Source organism: Excalfactoria chinensis, chromosome 5 (genome assembly GCF_039878825.1).
Source record: "Excalfactoria chinensis isolate bCotChi1 chromosome 5, bCotChi1.hap2, whole genome shotgun sequence".
Taxonomy (NCBI): domain Eukaryota; kingdom Metazoa; phylum Chordata; class Aves; order Galliformes; family Phasianidae; genus Excalfactoria; species Excalfactoria chinensis.
In genome coordinates, this window is record NC_092829.1 from 57,215,124 (window position 1) to 57,241,597 (window position 26,474).

The window sequence follows — 26,474 nt, forward strand, 5'->3', positions numbered from 1 at the left end:
GTCTTCCTTTAAATACACATAACAGCAAACAGATTATCTAAAGCTAAGAAAAGCTACCAAAAATTTTGGTTTTTAAATTCTGGGTTAAGCTTGGGCTTGGTGATCTTAAGCTTTTTTTCCAACCTTAACGACTCTATGATAGCAGTTGAAGAATATTTGTGCTAAAGCTGCTCATTTTCTTGAGGATTTCTTTTCCCTTGCAAACATGGTGAGAACCTGGAGCAGAAAGCAAGACTCCCTATTACTCATCCCCTTCCTTAAAACATAGAAAAGAGTAACAGGAAAAATAATTCCTTCTGTTGCAAAACTCTACATGATTTGTTAAACTTGCTCAGTATAATTAAGCATCAATTACTCTCTTGATGTACACCTTTCTTCTTCTTTCCCCCTCTTCCATGCTGTATGTGTAAAGGAAGGATGGAAGAAGTTGTAGCTGTTGATATGTGTAAATGAGGTACCTGGTAGCCTGGGAATGTTGGCTTTTTTTTTTTTTTTTTTTTTTTCTGGAAGAGAAAATGAGAAGCTGACTGCACTTTTTATGACCCTTTTACTGTTCTGTCATAAGTATCCATGGTAACATGACTGTTTCTTTCATACTGCTATTGTATCATCAAAATAACAATACGTGTGGATTCAAATTAACACGGTCGACTAGAACTTGCAGCGAGGTGTGTCTGAAAGGAAGGCTGTCATTGGAATGCAGAAGTTTTCAGACGTTATTCCTTTTTTTTGACTGTTTATATTCCTTTCCTTTTCAAGAGGTGTCTGGATGAGGAGCTACAAGATATGGTTTAGTGGTTTGTTGTAGGTATGGTAAAGGGAAGATGGCTGGACTAGATGATCTTGTAGGTCCTTTCCAACCTTGTGATTCTATGATTCTATGATAAATGAAATAAGAAAACGGGGAGGATAGTCTCAAATGCTCTGAAAGTCTTTTGAGTTGCTCCTGCTGGTGTATGTTTTTTAGAGATATCGGTGTTTTGAAGTAGCATTTTGGAAACTGTTCCCACTCTTAACCTTCAACTTGGTGTGGCAGTGGGGTGAATGCGTATCTAATTGACATAAAGATTAGTGAATTCTTGGTGTGCAGAGGTGATACCTCTCCAGATCCAGTCTGTCAGGGCGATTTGTTACATGATGCCTCCTTCAAGCAGTTCTTGCCTCTATAACCATGAATCCTGTAGAGATTCACTTCAAACAAATAAGAAAATGCTGATGTTATTTTCATTTCCTTTTCCATCTTCTTCCAGGCAGATTTCCTAAGCCCCTCTGCCACAACCTAAAAGCCAAGTGCCAGCTGCTGCCTGCTTGTCCCTCCCCATCCACTACTAAACCCTCCAGGACGCGGCTGGAGGCAGCACGCTGACGGATCGCCTCGAGCAGGCTGTGGGCTCGCAGCAGCAGCTCGCTACCTCTGACATCACTCCCGGAGCTCACATCCCACTCCGAGCTCCTCTCGTTAGTCGTCTGTCGGTCGGGAGAGGAGGCAGGAGACGCTGCTAAGAGGATCGGGGAGGAACAGAACGAAACAGAGGGGCTACATCATGAAATTCCTCCCTGCTTATTACTTGCTGCCTCTTTTTCCTGCGCTGATCTTCAGTGCTAGGTGAGTACAGAGAGCTATTTTGCTTACAGTTCTGTTCTGTTTGCTATTTATTCTTTTAGAGTTGGGATTTGCAGGAGGAATAAGGTAGGTTTCAGCTGCTGCTGGGAAGTTTAAAGTGCGGGTGTATTTTCTGTTTCTCGTCTCCCCCTCCCCCTCTTGATTCTCTGAGGGACATTGAATCTTTTATGTGTCGTTTCTGGGTTTTTGTATGCTGTTCAAGAGCTGCTCCTGTATAAGTTGACTCACAGCTCATAAGGTGAAGCAGGACATAAACTCGATATCTACAGCAGCAATAGAATTGTAAACTTAACATTGCTGGAAAGAACCTCAAAGATCATCCAGTTCAACCATCCCCGTATCACCAGTATTACCCTGTTAAACCATGTCTGTTGTTAACACATATAAACATTTCAAATAGTATGGGAAATAAGGAAGCCAGAATGCTGAAATGGAGAATGTGCTAACATTTTTATTTACCCTTATTGAGTGCAGAAAAGCAAACACAACAGTCTTATCCCAGCTCAGCCTTTTGCATCCAGAGACCTATGGCTTATCTTCTTCTTTCCAGTGAAATACAGGTGAGGTGTTGCAGTGTTATCTCAATGACAGGAAATGTTGAAAAGTTCCTGCAATCCAGCAGCACTCATTTCTGTGCAAGTATAGCATGAGAAAATACAAACAAAACCTACTGGAACCTCAAAATAAAAGCTGTTCTGAAGTGCAGTGCTCCGATAACATGCATTGCACAGTTGCTCAGAGATAGCAAGTTGTCTGCGCTGTGGGCATAACATGTTTAGCAAGGGGAAGATACAGCTGATAAACTCTATCCCACTGTCTTGTTCAGAGGAGTGAATGCTGGGTGCAGAGTGGATGTGTCCTAATAATACTGCTTGCAGGTCAGGCTGCTTAAATTCCCGTTGCTTGACAGAAAATTAACCTAAATTTAAAGCATGACATTTCTCTGCTGTGCTATAAGTACCCTATCTGAGTCCATAATGCATGTTACCAGAGGATGTGTGTGTTTGTCAGGAAAATGCCTGATTAGGCATTTCTTCCTGTAGCTGTTTGTTTCTGCATGTTTCAAGCCTTAATTGTTCATAGAGTTTAAAAAAGAAAGTGCCTGCTAGGTTCTCAAAGTAAGGTGGAGCAGGAGCACCTCTCAGTGCATATGCAAACACAGGACTGTGAAACTGTAAAATCTGAATGCAGGGAGAAGTGAGGAGCATCATGATGCTTCAATTCTTTACTACTGCGCTCTTTTCCTTTTGGGAAGTTATGGGGTTGTGTGTAACTTATTTTTCTGTAATGCTTGTGGTTTAGAGACTATAGAGCCAGTCCATATAAACAACTCCAGTGCTCTTTGAAATACAAAACTCAGATGAGAATTGTAACAGACTGATTCAATAGGTTTCCTTTCTGATTTAATAAGCAGTCTAAGGAAACATACACTAGCAACCAAGTGTGAAACTTGTGAATTTAGATTAATAGTTCTACTCATTTAAAAGTAATATATTCTTTCCTAAATTATGCCAAAGTTGAAGAGGGAAGGAAGTACCAGGGCAGTAAAGAAACAGGTTTACATCTTGCACAGAAATATAGTGAAAAGAAGTGTGGGAAGTTGCTTCAATTTTTCATACGTTACAGGTTTTATGAAAACTGAGATAAATGACTTGAGTGCTCAGGAGACTAATCTGGGAAAAAGGCCTATAGTGTCAAACCCCAAAAACATCCCTAATTGAGGGATGGAAATGATCACTGTGAGACTGTCAGCTTTGAATTCTGCTCGAGCAGTCTTTTGTGTTGGGAAGTTTTCCTTTTGTGATGCCATCCTGTAGCGCAGGACATTGATGCTCTGCTATAGTGCTGGTGATTTATAAGACTGGTAAGACTTATAAGATGGTACTGCACCATTGTGGTCAGCAGCTGCCTTCAGTCACTTGATTCTTAACTGCCTGCATAGAACTTTTGAGTCATTTTTCAACAGCACGTGATGGAAGCTTAAAAAATGACACAGTGCTATCAATATGCCATCTCCTGGAAAGAGATTGTCCTTCATTCTCCTTCAGCAGAAGACACTGCCTGTAGTTTGTAGCAGTCAGTATTTCTTGGGAACGTATGGTTAATGCATTAGCTAGACCCAAACATAGCAAGATTTTAGGAGCAGTTGTGTTAGCAAAAAAGCAGAATTTAATATTGTACTGTGTGAAATTGCTTAGCTAAGGAAAAGTACAGGCCTTGTGGTGCAGAAAGATTTCCACTGTGATTTTTTTAATTTCCTTCCCCTAAGTTTATAGAGAAACGAAGCATCACTGCTTAATACGTTGGTGCTGAACTCAGTGAACACAATACTTAATGCAGATGTGAACAGCAGAGGTTTTTTCTTCCTTGTCTTAAGTGATATTATTCTCTTTGCCTCATGTCATTGTTTTATAGCTCCAGAAGACATCAGCGTGTCCTCAAGGCTAATTGTAAACAAATGAATTGATGAGCAGGACTGCATTAACGCACATCTTGATGTTACTTTATGGTATTGTTAAGAAGAGAAACATATGGTTCTTAAGCTTGTGTTCAGTATTAATTTCTGGTTTTCAGAATGGTACTAACATCTTGTCATGGTCTTAAACCATATAAATGAGCCACACGTCTACTACATTAGAGAAACTTCATGTTTTTAAAAATGAACACTTTTCAGCATTACGTAAACTTGGTTTTCATAGAATCATAGAATCACCAAGGTTGGAAACGACCTCCAAGTTCATCCAGTCCAACCGTCTGCCTACCACCAATATTTCCCCATTAAACCGTGTCCCTTAAGACAAGATCTGAATGTTTCTTGAACACCTTTGATGTGGCTTTCAGAGTCAGTTATTACTCTTAATCATATTTTAAGTTTCTTTGCACTGTCAAAGTGGTAATAAGATTGAGGTATACTTGCCTGCCCAGTTAATGATTTGTTTGGATGGAAATAGTAAAATTTATTGCTTGGAGTCTTACAGGAAGTTAAAGAGAATACGTTTTTGGAGCTGAAATTACTTTTCTAAAGTTTGTTTCCCTGTTCAACTTCAGATTTCGTTGGACTATTTGGCTTGGGTAGATGTAATACAATGGTTGTGTACATGTTACTTTTTTCAGACTGTGCTGAAGACGCCTACAGAAATGAGTCGCGCCGTACTGAGCATTCAATAAGTGCACATAGTCTATAATTGGCAAAGGACCTTATTTTCTGTGTGCTTTTATGGATGAAGATGCTTAAGCCTTCCGACTAGGAAAAATATTATTTGTGGAAGAGAATAACTACATGAAGTTATTCATTTGGGTTAGTAACTGAGATCTGCAGCACTGATTATCTTGTCCAAAGAGTCTTGCTTGTTTTAAGCTAAAAGAAACCTTTTCTATATATTAATTAAGCATTATGATTAGAAGATTGGCTATTTAAATCGGCAACATTTTTGTTGCCCAAATGACAAATATCTGACTCATTAGAAGCATCTTGGCGTGGAGCAAAATTGGTATTTTTATCTAAGACGAGTGCCTAAGAGATAGGAATTTTTTGTCCATGCATAAAATTTCCCAGATGCAGAATAGGACTGAAATAGAATTTTATAGTTGAGAATAAGCATAGAATGCATTTCCATAATAATATTAATAAAACTAAGCAGCAACTCTCTAAATGGCTAGGCAAACACCAGGGCTGTGAAAGGCAGAATGCGTATTCTTTTCATGTCAGTGAAATGGCTGACACTTAATAGTGTAATGGAGTGAGTGTCTTACAAAACCAGTGTTAGAAGGCAATCTAGAATTCAGTGTCTTCTGAAGAAATACTACCTTTGTTTTGCATCAGAATAAAAGCAGTGTGCCTATTTTTGGAGGCAGGTGTTTCTTAATGCAGGTATGAGTTTTGGTCTGTTGTGCCCATGTTGTTGGCTGAGATATAAATAACTTGAACTCACTTCCTCTGTGAAATATGAGAACCTGACTCAAATGCTTGTTTTTTCCCCATAATGTCTGTTCAAGGTCAGCTATTTTCTTTAAAGCATTTATTGGTTTTGGTAAATTCTTTTATAGTACATGAGAATGCTGGTACCTTTACTTTCTTTCAGATAACGTTGTTTGAAGGACTTCGTCTCAGCCTTGATGATGGCTGAAGGGGAATGTCTTTGACATTGCTGTGCTGAGGGTCATGGAAGAGGAAAGAAATGTTGAAAGAAATTTGTTTTTTTTCCTTCCTAGTTCTTAAACTCCTGATCTTGGAAACAGGAACGGGTTGCCTAGGAATGTGGTTGATGCTCTATCTCTGGAGACTTCCAAGGCAAGGCTGGATAAGTCCCCAGGCAACCTGCTCTAGATGTGGTGTCCCTGGTCATTGCAGGGGAGTTAGATTAGATGGCCTTTGGAGGTCCCTTCCAATGCTAAGGATCCTGTGATTCTATTCTTTGAGACACACTATGGGTTATGGACAGATGTTCAAAGTAACTTTTTTGCTTAGACTGATAGGAGAGTAGAAAGAACCCTGCCCCTTCCTAGATTCTGAGGTGGAAGAGTATAAGACTTGCTTGTGGTGATGTCCTTGTCTATAGCCATACCACTGCTATGTCCTTGAGCAGATGGCTGAAAGCAGCACTCCCATCTGGGATCTTAGTCTGAGGTCTCGCAGAATCCTTCCTTTCCCCCATGACTCTTAGTGAACTGAGGGGGAAAAAAAGTTTGATGTTGACTACTTTAGCATTTTCACATAAGCTGGGTGGATAACAAAGACTGGTTTAATATTGTGCTCTTTGAATACTTTCAGAAATGCAAGGGCCTTGACTCAGTCCTATGTCTTCCACTCAGAATTCCTTTCACACTTACTTTAGCCATCTGAGTTTTCTAGTCTTCAGAGTTGTTCTGGTTTCTATCAAGCCCAGGTGATTATGTGCGGAGGGTTGATGTTTTGCAAGTACTTGGTTTGTAGAGGTGTTATTCAGCATATGATGTGCAATCTTATTATACCCGAAGAAAGCTGTGTACTTTGCTGTGGGCTGTGTTTAAAAACAAGGAGAGAAGTTTAATTGTGGTATAACTCTATTATTTCCAGGAATGTATTTGGCTCAGTTTCCTTACTGATGCATTAAGTGAGGGCCTGAAGCAGCAAAACATGTTGTTTCACTGTTTGGTGAAAGAAAGACCCTCCTTTCTTCAGGGAGAAGTTTTGAGCTTTGGTTTTATTAAAATGAAAAGAAAGAAAAAAAAAAAAAAAAAAAAAAAAAAAAGAAGGCAAACAAGGCAAACAGAAAACACCAAACTTGAACAAATAAATGCCAAATAAATAAAATTGCACCAAAATCCTAAAACAACAGCAAAATAATGAGCAAAAAATGAAATAAAAACTGGGCTGTGAAATAGTGCAGAGGTGTCCAGGATAGTTCTTAAACAAGGCAGATGGAACACATCTGTCTCTCAGAGAAAAGTAAAGCAGGACCTGCTAGGAGCAGACTACGTGGCATCAGGATTCTTTGCTTAGGGCTGATCAGAGAATCCCCATGCTTGTGCTACAGTTTACTATGTAGATAGATATATTCTTAATGCCATCCTGATGCAGAACATTTACTTCTCCATGGTTGCAATTTATTTACACTGGGACAAGCATGCAATTAATCTGTTTGTCTCCCACTCAAAGTGAAAGGGTAGAAAAGTAGTAGATTCTAGTCAAAACTGATACTTTTAATGAGATCATATGCTCTGATGGTGGGGCTAGTTTCTGTAGAATAATGACCTTGGAGTTGTTATGCTTTGAATGTTTTATTTCAGACAGTAAGATAACTTAGCAATGGACTCCACGAATGTCAGCCATCAACCTAAGTTAGAACTCCAGATAGTTTATCTCAGTTTGGCCAGAAATACTATAAAATAAATTATTTTGAGGCATTTATGTTATATTAAGGGGAAAAAAAAGAGGAAAAATAGGAAAAATGAGGGTAGTCGAAGAATGGATGATGCTAAAAAGAGGGAAATAGTCACCTTCAGGAGTAACTTAGTTTAGATTCCATCTCATCTGTGGATAGAATTATTAAGTTCCATGTAATATCAGTTAAAGCTCGAGGTTTTCTAGAATTCAGTCTTAAAAATGGAATGGTTGGACTCCTGGTTGTTACGCTATGTATAATGCATTTCTGCTCAGGATGCTAGCAGTGGAGATGCTTTTGAGATTTCAAACGTCATCTTTGTTTTCAGGGAAAATGTATTTGACACTTGACTGTTTTTCTTATTTATTAGTTCAGCTAGGTCTGCATATAAGGATATCAAACTAATGTTGAAATCCCTCCTTCTACAAAAATGCATTTTCGTATTGCTTCTATATTGAACAGAAACCTGTTCCTAGATGGTAATCCTTACAATATACCAATCTGCAGATAAATAAATCTAATCTATGCAACTTGTCACAAAGCGTTTCTCCTCGTTGTCTGGTTTTGCATGCTGGCTATCTTATAAGAGTTAGGTCTGTAAGTATTTTCTGAACGGAAGATAAGCATTGTTTTTGCCAAAGAGATTAAAGATATTTCAGACTATCCTTCAGTCCCCCTGTTGTGCCAAGGCTTAAGATATTATATTTGTTATATTTGCTATTTCAAACTTATTGGAGTAGCAGGTGCCTTTCCCAAATTCTGAGGAATAAATTGGAAAATGACGTCTGAATTGTTCTCATCTTCTTATACTGTTATTCACCAACCTTCTCATTTTACGTCATTTCACTCCCATGTTTATTAATACATTTATTAATCCTTCCTTTTACTGCATATTAGAAGGAGCGCTAAAAGAAACACTGCTGAGATCTCTGCTCTGCTGTTCTGGTGAATCACAAGAGAAATTAATGTCTTGGATTTTTGAGCTGAAGAAATAAGTTCGTGGAATTGCTTAATATCTTATTTGCTAGTGTTGATTGACAGCATCTATAGAAAGCAGTACAGGGAAACGTCAAATTCTTCATGTGTTCTGTCTCCACGTGCTGAGAAGGTAAGGCCAGTATGCTTCCAGATGCTGTATTTTACCCAAATTGTTAATTATTCCAGCCATTTGCCTGCTTCTATTCTTATCTATGCTAATGTTTTGTCAATTTACGTTCATGACATCCTTGTGGGGTATAGGTGGGCTTGTTCCTCATTTGCAGAGTAGGAAAGTGGAAGCTCATTAAAAACCACACTTGCTGTCACACAAGTTCCAGTGTTAAAAAGAAAAGAGTGCATTTAAGTTCCATCTGACTGCAGAACTGGCACTTTCCCTTTTTAGTTGGAGGTGGAACTGCAGCAGAACATTTCTCTAAAATCTCTATATGAGCTATTTGGGGTTACCACACTCCTGTTAAGCATTATAACGCACCATTGCTATGCCTTTGGAGCCTTGTTGCTTTTTATGATGGTGGAACTGTATCGCTGGACAAGGGAAGAGCCACTGATGTCATCTGTCAGGACTTCACTGAGGCCTTTGACACGGTACCCTGCAACATCCTTCTCTACAGGTTGGAAAGACACATATTTGATTGGTGGACTGTTCAATGGATGAGGGACAGGTTGTGAGGTCATACCTAGATAGTGGTGATCAATGGCCCCATGTCTGGATGGAGACCAGAGACAAATGGTGTCCCATAGGGGTCAGTACTCAGGCCAGTATTCTTTAACATCTTCACAAGTGACATAAACAGTGGGATTGAGCACATTCTCAATAGCCCCTGTAATCTCACTATAGTGTAACCCTTTAATATCTTTGCAGGAGCTATTACGGATCTTTGTAAAACTTGGTTGAGTAGTGAAAAGGGGTCAGGAAGGAAACATTGCAAGGCCTTATAGTTCAGAAGAAAAAGGTAGTTGTTTTCTAGTACTGTATATGTGAATTCACAGTACCTGATTTTTTCTTTTTGAGTGCTTCTGTGACTTTATTGGTGCGAATGACAACAGAAGTAAGCAATGTGACTTTTTCTTGGAAGTTTATTCCTGCTGATGCAGCATAGTGAAATGTGCGCTCAGTTTGCAAAGAGAGAATGGCTGTCATCACAAATGTTGTTCTTTAATGGAGAAATAAAATCAGTTTTACTCATACCTCACACCTTGTTTTAAGTAGTAGTAATTTTCAGGGTAGGATGAAGCTCAGCCAGAGTGAACAGCAAACACCTGTGTTCTGTAAAAAGCTGAACCTTTGAGCAGCTTTGCTGAAAATGTTCAGTTCAGGATTAATTCTCATCTTCTATGCCCAAGTACCCAAAATAATCATTGCATTCTTAATGCCAAGTAGTGACTAGTTGAGTCCATCAGCCCCGCTGCAGGTCTACCTGCAGTGCATTTGAGTTCCCGGCATGTTCTCTCCTGAAAATATTCACTGTAGCTTTTTTGTTTTCTTCGTTTCATTTGAAAGGAGCCAATTTTTTGCCAAGGGACCAGACATTTCAGAAAGACTTAATACCTATAATTTGCACTGGAGTTTCTTTAAGTGTGCTGAATGAGTCTAATCATGGTGCCTTTTGAATTTCAAATGGGGGACTGCATGATGGCTGATAGACATTGTGAAAATCTGGACATAAATGAGAACTATACACTTGAAAATGGGGCTGGTATTCAGCTGCTGAGTTATATCTGGGGTACCAAATAGTAATGATTGTTAGAAATCCATTCTCACCCCTTTCAGAAATTCTAGCTTTCCAGCTCTCTTTGTTTCACTGGAGTTGAAAAATAAGGTTATTTGGCTAAATGTAGAGGTTAAAGCTTGGGAAATGCTCTCATAACTATGGTGCCCCATGACGGTGGGGCAAGAGGGCTCTCAGAACTCAGCATCCTTGTGCTCCCCTTGTGTTATCTTCATTAAGTGTCTCTAACTGGGCAATAAATGCAGCCTGTACTACTTAACTTTGAGGAGAACACAGTCTTAGAAAACACTTTCTGTGAAATCTCTGTATTTGTACGCTGTGATGGAAAAATAAATACACTCAACTGCATAGACAGTGAATAGAAATTTCTCTGTGGTTGCTTTTCTATTTTCTTGGAAAATGACTGTCTGCCATTCAGTGCACACAGAGGTGCTATGGCTCAGAAAAGCTTACAAAAGCAGTAATTTCATTTCATATCTTCAATTTAAACCTTCCTCTTCCTGTTTCAAATGTGTTCTTTCCTTAGTTTATACTTATCTGGAGGCCTTTTGACTCAAAGGAGGAGCCTGTTCCCCTGGAAGGAGAAAGAAAAGCAGTATTTTCCAAGTCCATTTGAAGAAGTGATTAATAATTGTTTAAAGCAAAATTTCCTATCCAGTTTTTACAGCCAGTTAATATTATCTGTTTGATGTGATATATGATACTGCTCCTTTCATACATACCTAAGACTGGCAAAAAGTAAATAGCTTCTGAAATAGCTAGGAAGAAATGCAAGACAGTGAATACACCTGGAGTAAGTGCTTTAAAATTAGAGGATATTTTCATCTGAGATGAACCCCCACAGCACTGGTTTATAGCATAAAATCTGGTAAGGCTTAAACTATCTGCATCAAATAGATGATGATGAATGGAATTTGGGGTTATAGTGTTATACATTTGCCTTTTACTGTAAGGACATCATGTGTTTACTGCTTAAGTTTAATTATATCACATGTTAAGAGGATGCTTTTATATGTAGTAGAAAACCTTCCTCGGTAATGTTTAATTATTACACGAACATGACGTTTTTGTTTGACTAGAAAAATCCTGTGGAACGACAGGAAGTTGACAAGAATGGCAGATACCAGGGTAAGGTGAAAATATCTTGTATGAAATAATTCCATCTATCTTAAAACTTTACAAGTTACAGCAAAGGAAACGATCCTTATGGATCTTGAGCCATTCCTGCAGAAGAGCATTCAGAGAGGTACTGAACTTTTGTTGTTCTGAATATTTGCAGAGATGAAACTGTAGTAGGCAGGTATGTTTTCAGCAGTTCAGTTGATGACTGAAGTGGAAACAAATACATGTAGCTAACCCTACTCCTTCCCAACCACATAACTTGCAAGCAAACTGCCAAGAAGTTTCACTATATTGCATCATAAATGAGAAATCACCATAGCTGTTCTGGCACCTTATAGGATGAGATCATGGGAGTGCTGGTGGAAAAACAGTTTGTTTTTAGTATATGTTTATAACAAGTAGATTCAAAGGGGTGTTACGTAATGAATGACAACACTGAAGTATTGATGCAATCCTCGAGATCCTCTCTTCAGCTGTATCTTAACAAAGACCAACTACATTCAGGCACTGCTTTTTCTATACAATATGTAGCTGTATATGTAAATGTGTGTGAGATACAGGTGTCTGAGGAAACTTTGGAGCATGGAGGGAAGGAGACTCAATCTGTTCTCCCTGTTTTACTCAGGACTTAGGTTCTGATATTGGTGTAGGCTTAATTCTTTAATTCTTAATTAGTTATAGAGAAATTATCTATACTCTTTAAATTAAATAAATGTGTGTAAATCTTCCACTGTTCTGCAGATTACACATCATGTGTAAGGGTCTTAGCTATCATTACTTGCCTTGTGCTAATGAGGGTGGAGAGAATTCGTACCTTGTTCCTCTTAATTTAATGAAAAAGAATGGTGGTGAGAAAATCCTCTGAAGGGAATGGTGAAAGGTCACGGTGAGTTTTGATAAAGATAAACCTGAAACTGCAGACTTGCATACAGTGTCATTAATGTGCATTTTTAACTGTGAGATCTTGTACTCAAGGGAGTATGTATAAATACCTATAGCATATGTGTCTGCATGTCAAGGTTTTCACAGTTCATTATGTGTCCACAGCTCGTAGAAGGACTGATTACTGGCTATTCTCAGTGACTTGAGTTAGATATGCATACTTGTCCTTGTAAGCAATTAAGTGCTTCAGAGCAGCTGCATCATTTGTTTTGTTGTTTGTTGGGGTGTTTTTGCAGCTCAGGCATCACATTTGGATATGACTTTTGCAAATAGAAACATCAAATGATTTCTACACGCAACATTGTTTTAATTCTTGTATATTCTACTTCCTTCAAAGGCAAGAAGTTATGCTGTAGACAAGCATGGTTTCAACAGACTAATCTCCAATTATTATGCTAATGTATACTCTTGCAGTCTTTCAGCTGAAGAAATTTACACTTCTCTGTAAAGAAAATAAATACGTTGAAATGCAGAGTATCTGCAGAAAGCTGTTATGTTGATAATGCCATTAGCTATTGCCATAATGGCACAAGTCTAGCACTCCTGAAAAGGTAACTCTGGAAACTGCAGTTTTCAGTGCTCACTCAGCGGTATATTTTCTGCATTTATACTGATGTACAATGACTGAGGATTTAGCATCACCCTACGTTGTTGAAATCATTGTTTTCTGCTTCCAGCGCTTTAGCCTTTTGACCAGTGTTGTGCTATGCTGTTCTTGAAAGGAAAACAGAAGAAAAAGTAATGGAAGCTTACAGTCAGTGATTACGATATATTCTTACAGAAAACACTAGGATTAGAAGCTATTGATCTATAGACTCATCAAGCAATAATAGTGCTAATGTTTGCAAGACGAGTGTCTAGAGCCAAGAACAGTGTTCCTTTAACAGTCATTACTTTGATGCCTTCCAGCATCATTTTCAACTGAGGTAATCTGGAATGAAGTGTTCAGTGTTATGGTTTGTTTTCTCTTTGTGAGAAGGAGAGAAGTGGGATGAAATTTATCTGCTTTCTTTTATTTTCTTTATCTTCTTTCTCTAAAACCATAATGGAAAAGAAAATGTAAATCTTAGTTTAAGTAGAAAAGACAGAAAAAAAATCTGATATAAAAAAAAACAAACAGAAGAAGAAGCGATGTGGTTTTTTTTCTTGGCAGTGCTTCCATCACTTCCACCTCATTTGGGATAAAACACGGAAGAAAAAAAAAAAAGGTGATTTTTGGAACAATTCTGTAGTAGTAGTATTTCTTTACCCACTTGTGGCTTGAATGGCTGTTTCTGCAGTTCTGAGTAGAAGTCTTCCTCATGCAGAAACCACTCCATGCACATAAAATACCTCTCTTGCAGTATACATGAGGCTGAAAGTTTACATACCTGATCTCAAGTTACCTTAAAGCTTCTCCATTATAAGAAAGCAACGAATATGTAAGTGGCTCTGTCCCATCAAGAGAAGACCATGGGCTGCTAAAATATCTTGGCTTTATAAAGATACTGATGGTTTTGCAGTCTTCATGGAAGTTTGCCCAGTTCAGGCGGCATGTAGTCCTTGGGCATATTAAATGGCCTGGCAGTATTCCACTGGAGTAAAACACACTGTAGCTTCAAATCAATTATTTGATCTTTTTTGGTAATGGCTAAGAAGAACAGCCCATTTAACACCTTTGCAGTCACTGTGCCGTCTACTGAATCATCACGACTCAGTGGGATCCTCACAGCATCTATGTGAGGAAAGAGGATAAGAAATTGGTAACTAGTTCAGCAAGGACAGAATCAGCAGCACTCAAAGATGTTGGATGGAGAATTCTCTGCATTCAGGGCCTATAGAAAATGTTCATCTCTCTTGTTTACCTAAATTTGGGAATATAAGGAGACGAGGCAGACTCGAGATGCAAATCAGAATGACTGTTGCTTGTGTTACAGGAGCCAACTTACTCTCTTCGCCTTTCTCGTTTGATGTGTGTGGGTTCTGCTCTTCAATTCTCTTATAATTTCACATATAGACAGAAAGGTCAGAGATTAACCCTGTGTTCTCACTGTTCTGACTCCATTGTATCCTATTACCAAACACATTAGCTCTTGGATATTCTGAGCAATCTAAACTTCTTTTTACCCTTCAGGGAGCCATCTAATTCCATGAGATACAAGGCATTTTGCTTTTGAATTTGTGGGGATTTTATTTATTTTTTAATGACTTCTCTAACAGTTTGAAATGTTTGTTCTGCATAGGTGGGGAATGGATGATGTGCTGCAGTAACTGTGAGATATCTATAAAATCCAGTGTCCCACGTACATTGATAACCATTCTAGTTTGTTGTTTGGATATATTAAGCCGTTATTTGACATAAAAATTGTCTTTCTTTGCTTTTCTTAAGGTTTGCTGCTGTGAGTGGTTCATGGGATGTTGTTAATTCTCTGCACAGCATTGGTAGTGTGAGTGGTTATTGGCAGGATGTGTACTTGATTGGTGGTAATTTGATGAGTGCTGGGACAATGTGCCTCCTGATCTGCAAAAGCGAAGGATATGGCATCACATAAGCTGTACTTCAGATTATCTGATAATTCAGTAGGGAGCTCAAAAGAATAAACTGTGTATCTGTAAGTAATTGGACATTGCACACTGTCAGGAAGAGCTGCCCATCACAGCTGAAGGATGGCTCTGTTCAAACCAGAATCTGGCTAATTTAGTGTTGAAATTGTGGCTGGATCTGTGCCACTAAGAAAAGAAGAAAACAATGCTCTCCATTTAAGAGCCTCTCTCTGAGGTCAGTGACTACACTGCAATGTGAGAATTACTGTAGTCCCTTCCAGGATTCAAAGAAGAAACGCAATGCTGTGTTTCGGATGGAACCAGCTCAGGTTGTCAGCTGGCATCTGCAGCATTATGCCTGCTATGGATCTGGCCATGGGCCAAATGGATTCACATTTTGTGAATGTTGTATCTTTGCCAGTTCAATGAGTACTTGCTAGATTTTGTTCCAAATCAGTATTTAAGCCTGGATTCTTAGCTGAGATGTTTAAAAGTAGCCCCCGTTTAACACAGTGAAAAGCAATGTTAGATGATGACTTGTTTCCAAACCTAAGCTAGCCCCTTTGGGAAAACTGCACTGTATGGAACAGGCCTCCCTCCAGACTCTTTGTGCAGCTTTCAGCCATTTCAGACTGTAATGCCTTTGTGTGATGCTGAGCAAGCCAGTGCCTTCCTTCTTACACACCTGCAGATCTCCTTCCGAAATCCTCATTTGCTTTGCAGTAAGAAGAAGGCATGGAGGTAGAGAAGAGAAAGTCATGAGTTTACATGTGGGGTATAATGCCATTTAATATATCTCTCTGCTGTCACTTGCTGTCTTTCACTAACAGAGGAAATCAGTGCTAATTAAGAGTGGACTCTTAGTTTAGGCAGACTGTAGTAACTGAGTCTACTTTTGTGGATGATGCTCTCCTTTTCCTTTTACATGCTTAAGTTAGTTAATTAAGGGCCTTAAATTCTCAATAAATCCAGAAAAAAAGTAGAATATCAGAGTTATTCCTGATAAATTCCAGGCACTACTATCATATGTTTCAAGTCCACAGGTCTAGGAAAGCTATGGAAAAGAACTGTATTACAAGACTACCGTATATCTGGGGAATGAGTTGAAAATACCTGTTCCAGCTTTCATTACAGGATGAAAGGAGCGGAGACAGAAAATAAGGTCGAATTGAGCACACAGAAGTCTGGTAATGGAGTAAGAAGGGCTGAGCTTGAAATCCCATTTATCTATCTCAGTGCTGTGATATTCAGTGATGTTTTGTATCAAATATTAGTGTCAGAAAAGATTCAAATGGTTTCATGAGATGACTGATGTATACTGGACACCACAGTGAAAGAGTAAGCACTAATAAACGTTTTGTTCTCTAAAAGTGAGATTATAACTGTGGATTTTAATTCCTTTATGGGCTGAAGCACAACTTATTGAAGAACAAATAAGTGGTTTATTTACCAAGTTGTGCTTGATAAATGAAGCACAACTGAGACAATGATGCTGCAAATGGATGTGTCTTGTTCGTTGCTCTCCTGTGTCTTTAGCTTTGTCATGGTTTTATGATCATCGGTATTCCACATCATGGGCCTGTGTGTTTGGAGGTTCTGACAGGTGGGTGTGAAAGGTTTGCTCAGCTGCTGCTTGGAAAAGGAATTGCTGCTGAAAACCTAACTTGTAGAAATACAGCTGTCATCCTGCAGTGGAACTGCTCTTTCCAACAGGTAAAAGAGAAAGAACAGCAGCACAACAGGAGCTAATAGGTAGTGAAGGATGAAGATTGCTTGACAGTAACAGAAACAGTAAGCTAATAATAAACTGAGCTATAGCGTTGGAGTTTCCTTTAAGATTGACCATAAAACTTTAGGGAGGTTTACAGAAATGAAAGAAGAACTGAAATGTGCATACATTTCTGTTAATTCAAATAACCAATGACTGTAAAATCCTTGCTATTTTCAAGTAAAATGGCTGAAATTTAATGGGGAGCAGTTTTAAGTAGACTTTGAGCCAAACCCACAGTAGATATCTTTGGGGGAAGTTTCTACTTGATACTTCCAAGAGTTGGCAATGCTGTCAAATAATGCCCATGTGAGTGAGATGTTACAAGGAATGGATTTTTTTTAAAGGATTTATTATTTCTTGAAGTATTTCTTTTTAAAGGTTTAGTAGGAATGCGAAGCATAGCAATATACAGTGACTTACAGCCTGGTAGAATAGACAGAGGGAACCAAATCTAGCCTCTTCTAACCAGTCATAAATGTTTGATTGCTCACTAGTTAATTCCTGTAACCTCCTGTTGAAATTACTGAATTGGAATAATTTTGTTCCTTCATAGAATGCTAATGTGCGAGATCTTTTATTGGAAACTCTTCTAGTTTCTTATTAAATTTGGTATTAGTATGCCACTGTTGAATACTTTAATGAAAAGCAGTAAATTGCTTCCAGAGGAAACAATTTGTCATTTAATGTACAGTGGTGATGTTTAAGTTTGTGGTACCTCATCAGTTGGAACTTGGAGAAATTTTAGTTTATGCATGTAGTTATTGTGATCATAACTATTAAGCTAGAAACAATTCTGTTCTGAATGGTAATTGCAAAATTATTTCTGTTTAGCTGGTGTAGAGTCATAGGATTACCAAGACTGGAAAAGACCTATGAGATCATCCAGTCCAACCATCATTAATAGTTCTCACTAAACCATGTCCCTCAACACAGCATCTGAGTGTTCCTTGAACACCTCCAGGGTTGGTGACTCCACCACCTCCCTGGGCAGCCCATTCTGCTGCCTGACCACTCTTTCGGAGAAGCAGTATTACCTAACATCCAGCCTAAATCTCCCCTGGCACAACCCAAGTGCATTAGTACAGGCTACTAATATATTAATAATTCTGCTTACGTGATCTCAAAGTTTCATAAAGAGATTTTTTTTTAGGTCAAAAGCACATTTAATTTCTTTTAATCGTTAAGTATTGTTATGACTTGACAAGGGTAGATTTGATTCTTTTTTTAAATAGCTTCACAAAAGAGGCCTTGCTTTTGTACTATTGCCTCAAAATTTGATGAAGATGAACGAGTCCATCTTGGGCAAGTCTTGGGCAAGGGTTGAGAAATCCTTTGTTTGAGGGACACAGATGGACAAGGGGCAACAAGAAAGAGATAAGCTGCAGATGAATGGCCGTGAAGTGGTCTTTTGTGTGGTCCTTTGTCCTTTGTTATCTCAAGGACGATGGCCATCTCAGGGGGTGCCGCACATGGCTCTTAACCAAGTACCCAGGGATGTCATGTAGGCAGGAAAAAGGAGGATACAAGAGGGATCCATGACCATGAAGTTAGGTTTTCTGACATCAGATTCCTCACCGGCTTGCTGCTTGTGGCCAGCCACTCTGCTGCTGCTCTCCCCTGCGCTTTTGCCTCAGACCGATGGGACGCTGCTGCATCCAGGTGATGACTATCCCCGCTTTATGCAATTCTTGCTTTCTTCCTACTCTTTCCTACTGCCCGCTTTTCCCTCCCCATTACCCCAATTCTCGGTAGTCGCCACTCTTCCTTCCCCATCTTCTCGGTTGATTATTTCTAGTTTGGACCAGCATTTGAACCGTTGTTTCTTAATCTCATGCCAGGTATAATATATCAAAGAATATACCTTGCCTCCCTCCTTGCTGGAAGCAACCTTAAGCAATTATATAATGGAGAAGTAGAAATTGGATAGGAAAAGTGAGACCTGATCCTGTATTGACCATAGCTGTGCTCTTAGTTTGTTAAAGATGACTTTTTTGTAATTCTGAAGTAAGGTGCTTTAGATTTTATGCATCTTTTCATTCTCTTTATAGGTCCTGTGCTGAAGCTTATGCTGTTATCGTAGAGGTTATGTTATCTTTAACTGTTGCATTGGTACAACTTTTAGGGCTTCGTGAATTGTTTCCTTTTTGTTTTATATTTACTCAATAATGACAGACTTATATACTGAACATTGTTATGACTTGAAATCAGAAGGAAACTACGCCATTGACTTTACCAAAGTCACTACTTGTTTGTAGTATCAAGAACAAACTGTGAATAGTAATTGGATTAATTCCTCCTGACAGAAGTTGAGTAATAACAACACAAAACCTTGTTTCTGATTTTACTGAAGACGACACTAAATTTCAGCTTTCTTATGTGCTTCATTTACATTTCAGACAGTAAAATTAGATCATTCAATTGATTTTGCTGTTGTGAATTAATGTCTACATGTTCTACTAAGTTGATGTCTTAGATTTAAGTAATCTCTGTGGAAGTGCTTGAATAAATATATCCTTTAATGTGCTTCCATAAACAGTAAGGTATGGTTACATTTAATATTAATGCAAAAAGCAAGCACCTAGTTAAGATGTTAAGTACAGCTATGCAAATGAGTGCTTAGCTGCACTCTATTGCAAGTTATAAGGAAAGTTAAAACGCTGGTTTTATTGCATGTGAGAGTGTTATCACAGGAATTGGTTGGAGTAGCAGAGTTAAAGCTGAGGATTGCTTGCATCTGCTCCTCGTGGGGATTATTGCTGTCTGGAGTTTAACAGCCTTGGTACCCTTGGGTGCAAATGATGTTAAAAAGTTCCATTAGCTTTATTAAGCCCTGATGTGAAGTATGAGGTTGGCTTCCAGTTGTGAGCATATCCAATTCAGAGTACCATTCTGCTGCCTCAGAAAGAAGAGTATAGCAGGGTTTTGGATTCAGCATGCTTGCAGTACTTGTACTGTGAGCTACTATGAGCTGAAGTTAGACAAGGTCTGTAAAGACCCATAATATCACTCAAAGGTGATGGCACCAAGCGAAATAATTATTCTTTTAAGTCCAATTGTTGTAATTTGGTTACTAATAGTATCTAGTCTCCAAGCAGTCAGAGATCAAGTAAGCAAAAATGTGAATAAAGATCTACTTTTACTCATCTTATAGAGAAATATCTTTTTGCAGTTAAGGAGACTTTTTTCCCAGACTTATCATAGCCATCTTCTACTGAAATTCTTTACTGGATTTCACATCTTCTTTTCAAGAGATTTTGTCTATGACTGCAGGCAAAAAGTAGAAAATTCATGTTAGTCTTTTATATGGATAACACCTACAATGTTATAGTTTGGCTACAAACACTTTATAGCCATTAAAAACACTTTATAGCCATTAAAAAGGGGAAAAAATAGTACCACTAATTTGGAAATAGCCATTAGATGAGAGAAGCTAGTTTCAAAGATGAACAAACCAAGTGACAACATGCTAATGAAGTCTACAGATGCAATAATCAAACATATGCAGTCTGTATGCACACTTCTGTTCAATAATGGCATAGATTTAGAACAGTGACATTGCTACAGATGTCAAATAGAGGAAAAAATACAACCACAAGCCTGTCAAGCTAATATTCATGCTGCACATTTAACCTGCCCAGAATTCATGCTGTGATGAGGATGGGGTAGGCCTTTTCAGTTAATTCACCATGGGAGAATCAACCTTTTAATATGAGGAATTCAGTAGTTTTTAATTCACCCACTCACCTTGCTGATTTTAATACAATTACATCCCAGCAAACTAGGCAGTAGTCAGAAAGATGCTTTCAAGGTTACTGTTAATGTTGCACATGCAACAGCGCCCAATTAAACAGCTTCTACTACTACATGTAAACGGAGTAATCTAGTGACCAAGGCAAAGTACTGTGGATAGTGTGAAATTTCAGTCTGCTATCATATAGAAGAGTGGTTCAGATCTGCTTTCTCTGGTTTTCAGCATTAATCAGGAGCTTCAGTTGTGGACATAGTGTATGGTTAATGATCTTTGATGGCAGCTAATTATCTTCTCAGTTACAGTGTGCAGTGCAAGTAATTGGAAGATTTGGTTTCCATTATCGGAATAATCCCTTTTCCTGCAAATATAAAAACATGACACAAATGTCCGTCTAATGGGAAATAGAGAAGGACTGTGTCTATGAGTTACTTCTTTATTTTCTAATATCACATCAAAGCTATTTTTCATCTCTTCCTTTCCAGATATGTCAGAGATGTATTTCAATTTTGCCAGGAAAGGGGAAAAAAAGACTGGAAAATGTATTTTCTTGACTAAAGTGCCATTAGACCAACAAGTCTTATTTGTTAGTAAAAATATGTAGTCACCATTGAAAGAACTGTATGAATTACTTTGTTGTTTTCTATTCAAGTGCGGACTCAAATGATCTGATACCAATTTGCTTGGTTTTATCTACTGGAAAACACCAACTTCAGGGGAGATTAGTGAATGACAAATGACTCTAAAATAGACTTTCTGTTTGCATCATTAGCAAAGGCATTTGTGTCTGCTCTTGGTGGATTTAGTCACATGCAACAGCTTTAGCACAGTTAACTGACAGCTGAAGCATTTGTGAGGACTTTTTCCTAACAGCAATAGCAAAGCCACATATACTGTGATCAAAAGCATCCAAGTCGTGTCAGTGAGACTGATGGGATGTTGTACGTTTATGTACAAGTGAATGTGAGTGTACAAATGTGAGAGGGGATTGGAATGTATAGGACTGTGAAGGTTTGGATGAGGTAGTGTGAGTTATTAATTGTGGGAGTGTGCCTTTCTAAGCATCCCAAGAGACTTGGAACGGGCTGGGGTCCTGGAGAGGACTAATGAAGAAAGGTAGGAAAATAGCCTTGTTGCATTTTACTTTCATCCTTGCAGTCCATGATGCTTAAAATTGCAGCACAGATTTTTATGTGGGTCAACCACATTAAGTAATGAGGTGCGAATTTTACATTGCAGTACTTAGAGCATGTATGAGCGTGCATCAAAGCCAACTATTAATTAAGATTAATCATAGAATCCCTTTTTTTCAGGTAGAAACAGAATAACAGCTGAACTATCTCATGAATAGATATGAGTATTGGCTGTGTTTCAAACTGTTTCAAACCACAATAGATATCATCACAATGTGTGTGTTGATGGCCAGCGAGGGACTGATGCTTGTTTCATGGTGATTAATAACAGTGTGTTTTTCACATCAGATAAATGCTTGTCTGGAGATGATATCAAGTACGTATTTAGGAACATCTTAAAGAGTCTCTGCTGTGGACGAATAAATGTCAGTGCAAGAGGTAACTATCAGTAGGTGTAACTTAAAGTTGGCTCTTCCTGTATTTATAAGGTCTTTGAATGCAGTTGTTGCCTGGGGATTGGGTATGGATCTGCTTGTGGAAGGCAGTCTGCATTGCTTGCTTTTGTATCACTTTTCATCAATCCATTTATTTGCTGTTGTTTTTCCCTTCTTTCCTTGCTGGACCTATTAAACCGCCTTTATCTTGAGCCAGTTTGTCACTTTGTTGCACTTAGCTTTTCTTATTCACCCCGCGGATTATGTGTGTGCTGGTTGAGGTCAGTCCACACTGCGGTCAAAACGCTTGCAGACTGAATGCCTTATGACTGCATTTAGAGATGGACATTTAAAATCTCTTACAAAGTGCATCTTACTGTCGAGGCCTGAAATACAACCTTGATTTATGTTTATGATTTTCCCTCAGAGCTTGGTGATATGTCTCTGCTTTTTATGATGTGTGAAAATACTGTTTTGAGAAGATATATATTCACCTGTGCAGTAAAAGGCAAACATAAGGAAGAAGAGAGCTGGTTTTCTAATCATTCAGGAGGTTGTATCTCTCTTTATTCATTTGCTGTAACACTCAACTCTGTAATAATATTTGTTGTTACTGTTCTATGCAGAATTCAGCTATGTAGCTCCTGTTTTCAGTCTTAGTAAACAAGGCAATAATGCAAGGTCTGAAATGCATCTTAAGTTATGCCTTAAATTTATCCTAAAGGGAAAATAAGTTTTCTTGCATTTCTAAAATGTCATTTGTGTTAGGCATGCTTGTCATCTGGAAGCACTTTTTTTTTTTTTGCCATCACACTATATTGGAATACTGTGATGCAGCAGTAATTCAACTGGATAAAAGCCTCCAACACACTGACTTGTTAAGTTACCATGCAGCTACCTGAACAGCCTGTGCTTTCTGTGTTTGGGAAATGGGCACATTATTTGATTGCTTTCATCATGAAGTGATTCTAGAAGAGAACTTAAGTATTTTAAACATGGAAGATGAAATAATTTAAATATAAAGTTCAAAATAATTTAAAGCAATATTTTGCTTAAACACATGATACTGTAGGTGCAGTAACTTAGTAACACCATTTACATGATCTACTTGTGCTTTTGCACTGCACAAAGATAAATTAGACACCCGTGATCCTTATCAGCTGTATATTATGATTCTATGAGTGGAGATTTCAGGGATGAATCAGCTGCCTGAACTCTGAGGTTCATCTGCAGAGTAGAAAGCTCTCATTCTTCCTCTTTGGTTGACCTTACATCAATGAAGCTGTTGCATCTCTGGAATGGGACTGCTATTGAAATGAAAGGAGCCTTATTCTGTTTTTAATATCAAAGATGTTTTGGGAATTGAAATTGCAGAATCGTGAGGAGTGTAACAAACTATTGATCCAATCTCAGGTAATCTGATATTTTGTATCTGAGGTCAAATCTTTGCCTAGAGAGGTTGTAGATGCCCCCTCCTTGGAAGCATTCAAGGCCAGGCTGGATGGGGCTGTGAGCAGCCTGGTCTAGGGGGAGGTGACCCTGCTACAGCAGGGGGTTGGAACTAGATGATCTTAAAGGTGCCTTTCAACCCAAACCATTCTATAATTCTAAATCATTATTTTTTCCCCAGAACTTTTGCTATGAGCACTTTGAATTTCATTAGACGCCATTTCAGTTCATGCTATTATCTAGGAATCACGTGATGTGATACAACCATGAACAGACCTTGGAGGGCATCCATTTCAAAAATAGATTTCTTGGTACTACAGATACTTCAGGAGTAATTTAAACATTAGCTGGGGATCAGGAAACCAGTTGGAGTGTTAGAAGTGTGCTTGAGGCAGTCTGTAGATCCATTCCCACAGGAGTATGTATTGGAATTTATTTATACTACTGTTTTATCATAAGCATGTGCCTGCCTCAGTAGTTGTGGCATCTGACTTCAGCTTACTGCCTCTCACCTGATGCTGTTATTTACTGTGAATAATGGCAGTCACATAAATGTTTCAGAAAGGAAGCAGATGAATATGCCTGAAAGCATCACAAAATTTAATTTCGGTGTACTATGAGCAATTTTAACCACCAAAGAGCCAGGTAGAAACAAGCTTTGAAACATTAATGTTATGTATTAACTTATCAGTGTGTCATTTAATACAGAACATAATTATTTCAGCTTATGTACACAGCCATAAATTACTCCTGAAGTTGCATGGTTGTTAAGCTACATTTGGTACTGACTAGGGGGTTTCTTTGCCTGTCTCCTCAGCATCAGTTAGAAACCACTTTCTGCAATTAGTTATGTAAATCTCAATTTCTGTTTAAAGAATTGTGATTATTAAACAGTAATCAAGACTGTAGTCTTTGAAGAATAACATGGGAGTAAGGCTTAATTTGAACTTTAAGTCAGACTGATAAATTCCAATTTACGAAGTCAGATAACTTAGCAAGACTTTTTCCACTACTGTACTGTCTTCATGGCAGGGCTCCTGTCTTCAAGCTTGAGGCAGAGGACAGTGGATATCTGTGATTTTGCAAAACACGTTCCTAGAAATATACTTATACCTCACTTAGGAAAGGATTAAAGCTGACTTGGCACAAGAGATGTGGTACAAAGTCATAGAATCAGAGAATCACCAGGGTTGGAAAAGCCCTCCAACAACATCCAGTCCAACTGTCCAGCTACCACTGATATTTCCCCACTAAAACATTTTCTTTAGCACAATGTCTTCACACTCCTTGAACACCTCCAGGGACTGTGACTCCACTACCTCACTGGGCAGCCCATTCCCGAGCCTGAACACTCTTTGAGAGAAGAAATTTTTTCCTAATATCCAACCTGAACACAGATAAACAGCTTTTTCCAATATGCTTTCCTTTTTTCTACTTCAGGCTTCATCATCTTGCCATACATTTAATTTCATGAAGATGTTCCATACTTGTTATTTTTTCCTAAACATAAAAGAACATCTATTGTTCTCAGATGAAAATGTAGTTACTTGAGAACAAAAAACTACCCCAACCAAACAAAAAAAGGCAGATGTTGATCCTTTGGTGGTTGAGATTAATATTTGATTTTTGGTGGATTTACAGGGCTGTGGGGTCTCTTGTTTGTTCTGTTTTAGTTTTCTTTGTTTTGTGGAAGGTTTTCAGCCATGTTGAGGGAGGCTTTGCTGTCTGGTGGGAGGGAGAGTGTTTTACTTTCTGGGTGGCTTTTATTGTCAGTTATGGATTCCTTACAAAAGAATTTTTTTAAAGAAAGATTGCAGTTCCTGAAAGCTCAATCATTTTCTTCAAAGGTGATAACACGAGTGGCTTCTGGAAGTCATTTAACTCCCTGAAAGCATGTTTATGAGTTAGTATAAAGACATGATATTTCAGGCCACCACTGAAAGCTTAAGCACCTCAACTCCTACGAATCAGTGAATTTAGGTGGGATGATTGAACTGAACTTCTGTTATTCTAGTTCATTGGAAACACCAGAAATGCAGCAATACACCTTTTGTGGTTCTCTGGTGTCACCTTCCTGGCTCACTTTGGGTTCCCTTGTGAGACTTGGTTTTGTTTTTGTCTTTTACGTTAGTTTTAATATTACCCTAAGAATGCTCTATTAATATAAAATGTACTTAGGCTTTTGAATTCATATATAAGAATCAGAGAGAGGCCAGACAGCGAGTTTTGCCTTTACGTGTATCATTCTTTTTGACCTTGTTCTGCACTTACTTTAAGAAAACAACGCTGAGTGGAATTTACTTCATGAAAGATTGCAAGCATTTCAACCTCTTGAGAGAATAATAGAGTGCAGGAGGAAAAAGCAATCAGACATTGCACAAAAGACAGTAAAAAAGCAGTGAGAATTATTCCTATTTCTATATACTATTTTTTCTGTAGATTTGGTAATGTTGCTTCTATTTTTGTCATCTTTCTGCTTTCCTTTCTTTAGTCCTTTCTGCTACATTGCTGAGTAATGTTTGAGCATTCAGTAGTATTAGCAAACCAGTCAAAGTGCTCTACAGTGAAGAGAATATAAACTTTTTTAGCTGTAATGTTGAGCTTAGTAGGCCAGTTGAAAACTGAGCTATGAAACTACCTGAAGGCTAGAAGGCTAATTGGAGAACTAGAATCTTACAGTGGCTTGGGTTGGAAGGGACCTCAGAGGTCATCTCATTCCAACTCCCCTGCTGTGGGCAGGATTGCCAACCAGTAGATGAGACTACCCACAATCCCATCCAGACAGGTTTTAACTGGGACATTCACAACTTCTCTGGTTAACCTGTTCCAAACTGAGCACCCTCTGAGTGAAGAATTTCTTCCTGTCAACTAAACCTCCCATCTTTCAGTCCATTTCCCCATGTCCTATCACTGTCTACCTGCATAAAAAGTTGGTCCCCTGGAGTCAAGGTGCTCTTTGCTTCAGCGTTTAGTCTGAAGTCTCTATATTACTATTGCAGGAAAGCTGATGTTTCTCATCCTGATTCTGTTCCCAAGACTTCTATAATACTGTTTGGGTGAAACAGTAAGAACATAGTGCATAGGCAGAATGCATTAGCTATTCTCTTCATACATAATGAACTAAGAAAGCAAATG

At 38.5% G+C, this 26,474-nt stretch overlaps 1 protein-coding gene across 3 annotated transcripts in view; it reads left to right on the top strand.

Annotated features, from left to right (window-relative positions):
• The window catches only part of LOC140253492 (leucine zipper protein 2-like), a 151,924-nt gene that overhangs the window by 34,979 nt on the left and 90,471 nt on the right, over positions 1-26,474 (top strand). For 2 of the 3 annotated variants that reach the window (XM_072339119.1, XM_072339117.1), the window contains exon 2: positions 1,251-1,606. In XM_072339119.1, the coding sequence (XP_072195220.1) occupies positions 1,545-1,606 (62 nt within the window). In that variant the 5' untranslated portion in view covers positions 1,251-1,544. Of the gene's footprint in view, positions 1-635; positions 809-1,250; positions 1,607-26,474 lie in introns of those variants that run through there. The other variant, XM_072339120.1, reaches the window with a different exon arrangement.